Genomic DNA, 12307 nt, shown 5'->3' with positions numbered 1-12307 from the left:
GTTACCATTGAAAGTCAGTACTTTAGTCCAATACAGCTTTGCTTCCACCCTACTCCTTTGTGTTGTTATTGGCAAATATATTACATTCCTATGTTATAGGCCCAGTTATAAAGTTATATCCATATTGTTTTATTCAATTGCTTTTTAAATTAGTTAAGAAAAGAAGGGAAGAGAAATACGCATTTATGCTATCTCTATGCTTTTTGTATGTGTGTGGATTTGAATTATTGTCTGGAGTTACTTGCTTTCAGCCTGAAGAACTTTCTTTAGTATTTCTTGTGAGGTGGGTCTGCTAATAATGAATTCAGTAAATTTTTATCTGGGAATTTCTTCATTTTGCCTTTTTTTTTTGGTGGCTGGCCAGTACAAGGATCCGAACCCTTGACCTTGGTGTTACAAGGCTGCACTATAACCAACTGAGCTAACTGGCCAGCCCTTGCCTTCATTTTTTGAAAGACAATTTTGCTGAATATAGGATTCTTGGTTGACAGATTTTTCTTTTGAGCACTTTGAATATGTTTCTCCCACTGCCTTCTGTGCTCCACTGCTTCTGATAAGTCAGCTTGTGGTCTTATTGGGGTTCTCGTAGGTGATGATTCATTTTTCTCTTGCTCCTTCAATGCTTTCTCCTTGTCCTTGGCTTTTAGTATTTTTACTATAATATGTGTATTTGTGGATCTCTGCATTTATCCTGTTGGAATTTGAGTTCCTTGGATGTGTAGTTTTTCATAAAATGTGGGATTTTTTAAAGCCACTATTTCTTTGAATATTTTTCCTTTTTGTTTCTCTGTCTCTTCTCCCTTTGGCACTCCCATCTCATTTATATTAATAAGCTAATTGTGTCCCATATTTCTCTGAGAATGTTCATTTTTCTTCATTCTTTTTTCTGTTTGTAATATTACTTTTATAAAAGAAAATTAGGGGAGGAAAAAAGGTGGAAGAAACATAAGAATGGAGAATAATTACATGAAGAATCACTTTGGGGAGCTTGTGAGATGCTCATAATTTCATGGCATCTTCCCCATAACATAAGTGCTGCAGTTGTTGCTCATTATCCAGGTGTTCATGTTTAATACACTGTCAAGAGAAAAAGGTGGCCATCAAATCAGCTTATTTAAATTTCCATTCTACTCAAAACTTGAGGCTGCCCAGATTTCATCAGAACTCACTTGGGTTCATGTCTACATCAGATTAAGCCAGTATACATTTCTATAGGGAGAAACAGACAGACTGGTTTTGAGAACCCACAACAAAGTGCTTATGCCACAGCCTCTATTTGTTGAGGCTCTAACAGGTGCAGATCAAAATGATGCCAGGCTGAGGGAAGTTCAGATCTCAGAGATATCATACACAAGCATGAACTTCATGAGGAACATTTCTTGGTACCAGCTGCTCCAATCACTGCCCTAGGTACTGGGGTTGCAGTGGTGGTCAAGAAGACCAGGTCTCTGCTCTTGTTGAGCTCACATTCTAGCATGGAAGAGAGATTGTGAACCAACAACAAAAAAATCCAGAAAATATCAGAGTAATAATGTCAGGTCTGCATAGACATAAACTATGATGATATGATAAGAGTCACTTGGGTGGCTATTTTATAATGGGCACATAGCGAAGTCCTCCTCTGAGGAAATGACATCTAAACTAAAACATGAATTATCAGAAAGAGTCTTCTAGACAGTGGGAATAGCTAATGTGAAGGAACTGAAAGGTGAGAATGAGCTTATTTATTGGAGGAACAGGTAGGCTATGACTGGAATGTAGTAAGCAAGAGGGAAAAGGATGTCTGAGAAGCAACCAGTGGCTTGGACATGTAGGATTTTGCAAACCCAAGTTATGGAGGTTGGATTCTATACTATTCTTAATGATATGCTATTGGAGTGTTTAGAGAAGTGATGTGATCTGATTCACATTTTTAAACCACCATAGTTGCTTTGTGCATAATGAATTATACAGAGGTTGGAGTGAAATCTGGAGAATTACTTAGGAGGCTTTTGTAGCATTTCATGTAAAAGATGTTAATGACTGGAGGTGGGTGATAATGGAGATGGAGAGAAGTGAATGGATGTGGGGTATGTATGGAACTTGCTGAGGAACTGGATGTAGGGAGTGAAGAAAGAGAGAAATAAGGAATAATTTCTAATGTGTGCCTTGTGTACTTGGGTGGGCAGTAGTGCCAATAACTGAACTGGAGAAAATGGGCTTGAATAAACAGAAAGTTTGAGGGGTGATGGGGAGATTTATCACAAGTTCTGTTTTCATTATGTTAAGTTGGAGATAAGTATTGGACTATCATCACCTCTGGTTTGATAAGAACTGGCCTTGTCATAGACAAATAGTATGAGCCAAATGGCTACATTTTCTCAAGGAAAGATACATCTTGGCAGGAGAGCTGCTATAAGACTATGCTATAGCCTTCACTCACTGTCCTTCACCAAGGCTCTTTGAAAACAGCATAGGTCACTACCATATATCAGAAAACAGTATTCTCTGCCTAGCTCTTTCTACAAATGCCATTTACTCTGCATAAATAAGGTAAGACATTTAATATTATTTTTTAAAAAGCCTCAAATAATGCCATAGCAACCACTAAAGTTCCTCCTTTCTTGGACTACACACAAACACACACACCCCCACCCACCCCAGTCTTGGCAAATGAAGTTATAGGAAGAGGAATATCAAACTCTCATCTTAAAGAATTTAAAGCTACCTTCCAAATAGTAATATAACAATGCAACAGTAATTATAGTTAATATTTATGAAGGACTTACTATAAGCCAGAAAATACTGCACTAATTGTTTTAGATTTATTAACTCATTTAATCACCCCAACAATCCTATAAGGGTGGTGATACTATCCCTGTATCATTTTCCTAAATAGATCAGCTTTAAGTAGGAGTGGGAGAGTTGGCCATTAGAATTGGACTGGCTAGGTATCCCAGTGCCGCCTTCCAGGGAGATGTGAAAGTTGCTCAATGAATAGCTAAAGGTTGGCTAAAGAATTAATGCATTAATGAATTAAGAATTAAAGAATTAATTAGCTCAATGAATAGCTAAAGGTTGGCTAAAGAATTAAGACAAGAGGAATTTTTTATTTTATTTTTTTTGGCAGCTGGCCGGTATGGGGATCTGAACCCTTGGCCTTGGTGTTATAACACTGTGTTCTAACCAGCTGAGCTAACTGGGTAGCCTACAGTAGTCTTTTTATTTTTATATTAAAATTTGTGGCAGGACTATTCACAATAGCCAAGATATAGATATCAACCCAAGTTTCCATCAACAGATCAATGGATAAAGAAAATGTGGTATATATACAGAGAGAAATACTAATTCAGCCATAAAAAAGAATGGAATCCTGTCATTTGCAGTAACATGGATGAGCTTGGAGGACATTATGCTAAGTGAAGTAAGTCAGGTACAGAAAAAGAAATACCACATGTTTTTACTCATGTGGAAGCTAAGAAAGTTGAGCACATGGAAGTAGAGAGTAGGATGGCAGTTACCAGAGGCTGGAAAGCGTAGTGGGGTGGAGGGATGGTGAGAGGTTGGTTAATGGATAAAAAATTTCAACTAGATAGGAGGAATACTATCTAGTGTTCTACGGCACTGTAGGGTGACTATAATTAATTTATTGTATAGTTTTAATTAGTTAGAAGAGAGGATTTTGAATGTTCTAAACACAAAGAAATGATAAATGTTTGAAGTAATGGAAAAAAAGATCAGTGGTTGCCAAGGTTTCAGGGGATGGGGGGGAAGAGAGGGAGGGTTGAATAGGTGCAGCACAGAGGATTTTTAGGGCAGTAAAATTATTCTGTATGATACTATAATGGTGAATACATGACATTATGCATTTGACAAAACCTATAGAACTGTATAACATAAAGAGGGAACCCTAATATAAAACTGAGTTAATAATATATCAATATTGGTTCATAATTATAACAAATGTACCACACTAAAGTAACATGTTACCAATATGAGGGGGCTGGCTGGTTAGCTCAGTTGGTTAAAGTGCAGTGTTATAAAACCAAGGCCAAGGGTTTGGATCACTGTACCAACCAGCTGCCCCCCCCAAAAAAGAAGACTGTGTGGGAGAGGGGGCTATTGAGACAGAGGGTTTTGAACTATCTGTCCTTTCTACTCAATTTCTCTGTAAACCTAAAACTGCTATAAAAATGAAGTTTATTACATAGAAAATAAATAAATAAATAAAATTTGCCTTTAGCAGATAAGCATGACAGAGCTTCGCCTCAGCTTCCAAAGCAATTAGCACATCTCACAATACCTGACTGAGCATTCTGAAGGAAAATAACAAAATATTGCAATTGTGTGGAATCAGCACTGTCACCAAATCATCTTTTCTGCAGTATATTATCACTTACATATTTTGCTGAATCTTTACCAGGACAACTTCATTTAAAATATCTTTAAAAGATGCTACTGATTTTTGGGTGTTGATTTTGTATCCTGTAACATTACTGAATTCATTTATCAGCCCTAAGAGTTTTGAACTAGCAGAAAAAGAAATCAAGAAAGCAAACCCATTAACAATAGTCACCAAAAAAATAAAAATAAAATATCCAGGAATAAATTTAACCAAGGAAATGAAAGATCTCTACAGTGAAAACTACAAATCACTGCTGAAAGAAATTAAAGAGGATACCAAAAGATGGAAGGACATTCTTTGTTCATGGATTGGAAGAATCAATGTAGTGAAAATGTCCAACTACCCAGAGCCATCTACAGATCCAATGCAATCCCCATCAAAACACTAATGACATTCTTCACAGACATAGAAAAAAGAATCCTAACAAAATAGCCAAAGCAATCCTGAGCAAAAAAATAAAATAAAGCCAAAGGCATTGCATTTCCTGACTTCAAATTATATTACAAAGCTATAGAAACCAAAATAGCATGGTACTGGCATAAAATCAGACACTTGGACCGATGCAACAGAATAGAGAATCCAGAAATCAACCCATGTATTTACAGCCAACTGATCTTTGAGAAGGTCATCAAGAACATATAATGGGGAAAGGAGAGCCTCTTCAATAAATGGTTCTGGGAAAACTGGATATGTGTATATTGACGAATGAAACTAGATCTGTACCTCTTACCATATACCAAAATCAACTCAAAATGGATTAAAGACTTAAATATGAGACCTGAAACTTTAAAACTCCTTGAAGAAAACAGGTGAAATACTCCATGCTTAAGACTGGGCAAAGACTTTATGAATAAGACTCCAAAGCACAGACAGCAACAGAAAAAATAAACAAATGGGGTTATATTAAACTAAAAAGCTTCTGCACAGCAAAGGATACAATCAACAGAGTGAATAGACAACCTACAGAAGAGGAGATATTTGCAAACTATAAATCTGACAAGGGATTAATATCCAGAATATACAAGGAACTCAAACAACAGTAAAAAACCAAATAATCCAATTAAAAAATAGGCAAAGTAGCTATCAAAGGAGGACATACAAATGGCCAACAGGTACACGAAAAAATGCTCAACATCATTAATCATCAGGGAAATGCAAATCAAAACCACTCTGAGATATCATCTCACCCCAGTTAAACTGGCTATTATCAAAAAGACAGAGAATGAAAAATGCTGGCAAGGATGCGGAGAAAGGGGAACACTTCTGCGCTGTTGGTGGTACTGTAAATTAGTACAGCCATTATGGAGACAGTAAGGAGGTTCCTTAAACAGCTACAGATAGAATTATCATACGATCTAGCAACCCCACTACTGGGTATATATCCAAAGGAATGAAAATCATCACATTGAAGGGATACCTGCACTCCCATGTTTACTACAGCTCTACTTACAATAGCCAGGCTATGGAACCAATCCACCCAGGACTTTCAGATTATGAGACTGATGTGCTGCCTACAGCACTAAGGAGGCAACTTGGAACCAATCTAAATGTCCATCAATGGATGACTGGATAAAGAAAGTGTGGTATATATACACAATGGAATACTACTTGCCATAAAAAACAATGAAATTCTGCCATTTTCAGCAACATGGATGAACTTGGAGAAAACTGTATGAAGTGAAAAACCCAGGTGCATAAAGAGAAATACAGCATGGTCATTCCTTGCTCATAAGTGGGTACTGAATTAATAAACAAACAAACAGAAAGAGAGAGAGAAACAACAATCACAATAATATGTTGAACTTTTAGAAGGAGAAAACAGAACTGTGGTTACTAGATGTGGAAAGGGGGAAAGGGAGAAAGCTGGGGAGGGGAAATAATGAGAAATTAATGACAAATTGGTTAACGGACACAATGTTTATGTATTGTAATGATGAATAAGCAAACCATCCTTATTTGACCATCACATATTGTACACAACTACTGATAGTCAATTTTGTACACTACAAATATGTATAATCAATTATGTTTCAATAAAAAAAGAAAAAAAAAATCTTAAAACTTAAAAATTTCACCTTGTAATAGAGCTCATTTCCCATGAAAACCTGTGGAATCTAGAGCCAATCCAGACTTTTTCTGAGAAGATGAAATGATTCAGATCAAGGGATTTTCCAAACAACTTTTGTCATTAATGTTTATTTCAATTCAAGAAATGTGAATTCAGAATTAATGTAAAGTAAAACCTCAACGTATCTGACAAAAGAAATGCTATTAAGAGTTTGAGTAAAATGTTTGTGGTACCTGTGCTATGGTTACAGACAGACATTAACAAAACAAAAAGCACATTCTGAAGATAATCAAAATCCAATAAGTTCTGGTTTGTAAAAATCAATTCAGTGGTACAGCCCCCCCCCCCCCCCGGGGAGAAGCAGTTTACCCTTTTACCATCAGTTAAAAATCAAAAGAGCATATTTTCTCTTCTAGTTGTGACCATCACAGCATTGTTTACATATACAAACCCAAATCCTTCTATCAGACATTATAATAAACTACAATAAGATTCTAGTATTCAAAAGGGCTTACATATCATGTACATGGGTACTTCCAAAAGTTCGTGGAAAAATAGAATTGAAAAATAATAATGAATCTTTCATTGAACTGTTTGAAGTACCCTTGTACTACAAAACATTTTCTTCTGAAAATAAAAATGATTTATCTATTTCCAAAGTATCAAACAATTAAAACAAATAAACTGGAACAAAATTTCCAAACACAAGTTCAAAAACCTTGGCAAAGCCATATATATAATATCAAATAACATCTAGTTTCATTTATCAACTAAAACACTCACTTTAAAAATAATTTCTGTACGTGTAAACTGAGTGTAACACTTCAACATTTCAATAAAAATTGCTGTTCTGTCACACATTATCAAAGTCTGTTCTCTGAATAATCTGAAGAAATTTCAAATATAAGGCAAATAAAGACTAAAAATAGAAACAGTGCACTCTAAAATTTTTTCAGAGACTTACACATAAATAATTTCCAAACACACAATTTATTTGATATGATTATGGTTTGGAACAAATTTTCCCTGAGCATTCTTTCTGCCTGGTTAGAAAAATTAAAACATGATCTATAAAATAGAATTTTATTTTGATTTTTCTTGAATATAAACAATTTTTCACCCATCTAATGTATCTGGGAATGTTTTGGACATCTCTGAAGTAAGTAACACTCATAACTGTTTTAAGGGCTACTTGAATGGCTGTAGAAATATGGTTGGCTTTTAGAGCCCGGAGAACTGTGTGGTACGTGTCTTATACAACTGAAATGATTTATTATCCTAAAACTATCAATGGTTATTTTAACAAATTCAGAATGGCACTAGCTTCACAGAGGAAAGAGGCAATAATCAGTAACTCTAGCTCAGATGACCAATAGATAAACATTAAAAACTGAAAGAAAAAAAACGTTGGATTAACATTGTACTTTCCATGGAATAATGATGAAAAAAAATTAACCCTTCGGCCCAACACAGTATTGAAATAACTCACCCTGAAACTTTATTTAATGCAGTCTTGAGATCTGTCACTCATTAATATTCATGCAAACTTAAAATTGGCATCATTGGGAATTCCATCAGACAAATTGAAGTTCTCAATGCTATTCCCAAGATTTACAGCCCCAAAGACATTCTACAATCAGTGCACATGCACAGTAACACTAGCAGTTGTGTTCTCCTAATTTTTTAAAGTCTTAAAAAAAACTTAGCTACTTGACAGTTTAGGCCTCTTCTCTTTCAAATAATTAAAGGATAACAAACACTAGGAGTCTTAACTATGCAATTTGTAAATAATTGCTTTCTACAAAGCTTAAAATCATACTAAAAGAAAATTAGATATAAGAAGTTTCCTGTGTACAATTAGATTTTCATAAAACCTAATTATATTCTCTTAGCATTATGATTTATGTGGCTTGCAAGAATAACAAGCAATTTAAAACATTTAGAAGTCATCATTCTGAAGATCTTCAAGAAGTGAGTGATTTCAGATGTCCACGAGTGTGCTTTCTGTCTTTTTAGTTATATTTTAAGATGCTTTATGCAGGACGCCCTTGACCAAAACGACTTTTAGACCTAGATTTTTTTAAACAGAAAAGAAGGTCAGAGTTGCTTTTAAAACAATAAGAAGTTGTTGCTGTTTTAGATTGTTTGCTTGACCACGTCAAAGTTTAATGAATTTTCATTGAGCTCCATAGTCTATTTTCTAAAATCCTTGGGAGTGAGATGCATTTGGGAATTCAGATTTTTTTTGAAAGACAGAATGATATATATATATCGATATATATATAATGATATATATATTATACACTATGGGTCTGGAGCGGTACCCCATAATTGGACATGTTAATGTTTCTTTAGTGAAACAAATGAACATTTACACTGAGAGAAATAAAAACTATAACTAGTATCACAGCAGCTCAGTTCAAGTTTGAATTGCCACAAATACATGAAAAAAAACTTTTGGCTTCCTGAGCTCTCTGGATTTTGGAATAATATCAGTAATATCAATGTTCAAATCTCAGTAACTGTTAATCTCTAGCAGAAAATCTGTGATGTAAAATGACATAAGACCCACAAATTAGATTTTATTAAGCAAAAAAATAATAAAGCAAGGGACAGTAAAGACATCAGTGATTTATATAAAGTAATAATATATAATCTACAAACAGTACAAAAAACCTAATACACAGTAGCACTACAGCTTACACTTTATCATCAGTTGGCTCAGAATGGAGCCAGCCCAATAAACAGAAAACTTAAAAAAAACAGTACCAAACTTATTCTTTCATTAAATTTTGTGCTCATAAAATCTGGTTCTGATTAATGGTTTGATAATCTGATCTTTGAAACAGAACATAAAGCCAAACTCAAATTATCTGCTTACAGTGTTCATATTATTTACCCTTAAAAAAACAAACAAACAAACAAACAAAACCTCACATTAAAGCCACTAGCATTCTGAACTAGTTTATGCTGATTTACCTTGTGTTTTTCTCTGAGCTGTTTTGCCGTGCACTGACTGGCACTGAGGCCTTGATTTGTGCTTCAAGCCTGGAATAAATACCCCCTGCAAACTGCAGAATAGAGAAACAAAATTATCGTTGTAGAATCAACAGAAGCTTTGTTTTATTAAATTGAGATTACTTTTTAATTTATAAGTAATTTTATTTTGAACTGTACATTAGTGTACAGTTCCAGGTTTTGACAAATGCATACAGTTGTGTAACCATCATCACGATAAAGACAGAACAGTTCTATCACCTCAAAGAAAATCTGCTTGTGCCCCTTTTAAGTCAATCCATCTACCACTACCAATTCCTGGCAACCGTTTTCTGTCCCAAAAGTTCTGCATTTTCCAGAGCATTATATAAATGTAACAATACAGTATGTAGCTGTTTGAATTTGGCTTCCTTCACTTAGCATAATGTATATGAGACTCATCCATGCTGATGCATACATCATCAGGAGTTGGTTCTTTTTTATATGTGTAGTTTGTTTATCCATTTACCAGGTAAAGGATATCATTTTGGGATATTTCTAGTTTTTGGTAATTATGAATAAAGCCACTATAAATACGTATGAATTGATTTGCATGGTGAATGTTTATAAAAAACTGCCAAACTATTTGCCAAAGTGGCCATTCCTTTTTGCATTCCTAATAGCTATATAAGAAAGTTACAGTTGTTCCAAATCCTCATCAACGCTTGGTATTTTTTTTTTTTTAATTTTAGATATTCTAGATGGTACATAGTGCTATCTCACTGAGGTTTTAATTCACATTTCCCTAATGACTAATGATGTTGTATCCTTCTGTGTGCTTATTTACCATCGAATACCTTCTTTCGTGGTGTGTGGTTAATCTTTTGCCCATTTATTTTTATTGACTTGTTTATTATTGAGTTTTGAGGGTTCTTTGTATATTCTGGATATAAACCTTTCATCAGGTAAGTGTTTTACACATATCTTTGCATAATTCATGGCTTGTCTTTTCATTCTTTTAATGGTATTTTTCAAAATGAAGAACTTTTAAATTTTGATGAAGTCCAATTTGTCCATTTTTTCTTTTATGGATCATGCTTTTGGTGTTGTAGCTGAGAAATATTTGCTTAACCTAAAGTCATAAAGATTTTCTCCTATGTTTTCCTTTAGAAGTTTTATAGAAAAGTAAATTTTTAAATAAAAGAATTAGGAAAAGAGTTATAGTATATACATAATACCAATACTAATAGCAATACATAATGTTATAACTAATATGTAATTCTAGTAAGATATAGGTATTTCTAGTCATCATTTTCAGCAAGATAACATCTGATCTTAGAGATGACATCTAAGCACCACATCCAGAGTTGATCAAAATCAGCACTTTCAGAAAGTGACCCTTTGGATAGTCAGCATTTGGTCAACAATGCCCAGTTAACCTACTGTTGGTGTGTACATCACAGTTTCAGTGATGATGTACTTAATTATGTATGTTACAGAGGAACCTATGGAAGAAAAGGAGGTGGAAAACTTTTATGTGTGAACTGGCTAACTGACACAGAATGTAAAAACATCTAAATTACTCTGTTAAAATTCTGCCTAAAAAATCTTTATACTTCTCATGCTGAAAATAAAAGTAGGAAGGCACATTTTGCACAAGTACAGTACACTAGTATGCAATTCTTACTTCTTTTACTTCCTTTGACTTGACTCGGTCCAGATCACCCAATCTCATTTTTATTAGGTGCCCTGTAATTTCAGACATCCGCCGCTGATCTGAAGGTAAAAAATAGTAAACCTTACTTTTCATGACGATGATTTTTAACTTCTATTTCTTAAAAAAGACAGTAATCATCAGGGTTTATGAAAACATCTTTCAATATTATTTTACAGACACATACATTTATCTATGAAGAATTTAAGGCAGCAGGTGGCAAAATGACTCGTACATGGACAGTTATGCTGCATTTTATATTACTATACACCAGTCTGAAACATATTCAGTCACCTTTACAGTGAAAGTAATGGGCAAAAGTTAGTCCAAGAAACCTCAAAACCACAGATGCATAAAATAATACATTATGCACTGGGATTGTCTAGTAATCAAACTGGTTGGTGCCTAAAGGAATGTGCCAATTTGGGGGCCTTATTTCAGCTGGAACCTTTAAAGCTATTAAGTATACTTCATAAAATGAAAGACATTCCTATCATTGCTATTTATGCCCAATTTGTATATTACTCAAATAATAAAATTTACCATCTTCTCTTTGTGCATCCTGGTTGAATCTCAAGGATCTTGTGGCATCCCACTTATTTTTCTGCATACTCACACTATTGAAAAAAAATCGAAAAAATATCAGCATTGATGTTGCTTAAAGAGTGGACATCAGATTGGATTAAGGAACAATACTCACATGAAAGGAGACACATCTCTAGAAGCTGACTAAAAAAAAAACGTAGACAATTAAGGCCCAATTAGGACATATTTACTGATTAGTGTTATAGTTAATACTAAAAAAGAGTTTATATTTACTAAATGAAAGACACTGCACCAACAGCATTATAACTGCTATTTCATTTAAACCTCGCAACAATCATGAGAGACAAGCCCTACTATTATCTCCATAATAAAATAGGTTCGGAGAAGCTAAGAAACTTCTTCAAAGATAGACAGACCTAGAATTTGAACCCAGCTTATTTGCTTACCTTGGAGCCCCAGCAATTAACCTGTTTGTGTGCCTGTGGTACTTAACACAAAGATGAATGTACAACCCATCCAATGTAACTGTTGGATCTTATCTCAGTCCTTGCCTATTGCTACCTGGCTTTTTACCCCTTCCTTCAACAGCATGAAGAAGTAAGAATTATTTTAAAAGGTC

General features: G+C 34.5%; 1 protein-coding gene across 1 annotated transcript in view; it reads right to left on the bottom strand.

Moving 5' to 3' along the window:
• Positions 1 to 7828: 7828 nt before the first annotated feature.
• The window catches only part of SANBR (SANT and BTB domain regulator of CSR), a 57697-nt gene continuing 53218 nt past the window's right edge, over positions 7829 to 12307 (bottom strand). The window contains exons 18-22 of the mRNA XM_063078568.1: positions 11843 to 11871; positions 11686 to 11759; positions 11116 to 11204; positions 9432 to 9523; positions 7829 to 8522 (exon numbers count right to left, since the gene is read on the bottom strand). Coding sequence (XP_062934638.1) covers positions 8486 to 8522; positions 9432 to 9523; positions 11116 to 11204; positions 11686 to 11759; positions 11843 to 11871 — 321 coding nt within the window. The 3' untranslated portion in view covers positions 7829 to 8485. The remainder of the gene's footprint in view (positions 8523 to 9431; positions 9524 to 11115; positions 11205 to 11685; positions 11760 to 11842; positions 11872 to 12307) is intronic.

Source organism: Cynocephalus volans, chromosome 14 (genome assembly GCF_027409185.1).
Source record: "Cynocephalus volans isolate mCynVol1 chromosome 14, mCynVol1.pri, whole genome shotgun sequence".
Taxonomy (NCBI): Eukaryota; Metazoa; Chordata; class Mammalia; order Dermoptera; family Cynocephalidae; genus Cynocephalus; species Cynocephalus volans.
The sequence above is the reverse complement of the archived record's forward strand: the minus strand, read 5'-3'. Positions and strand labels throughout refer to the sequence as shown.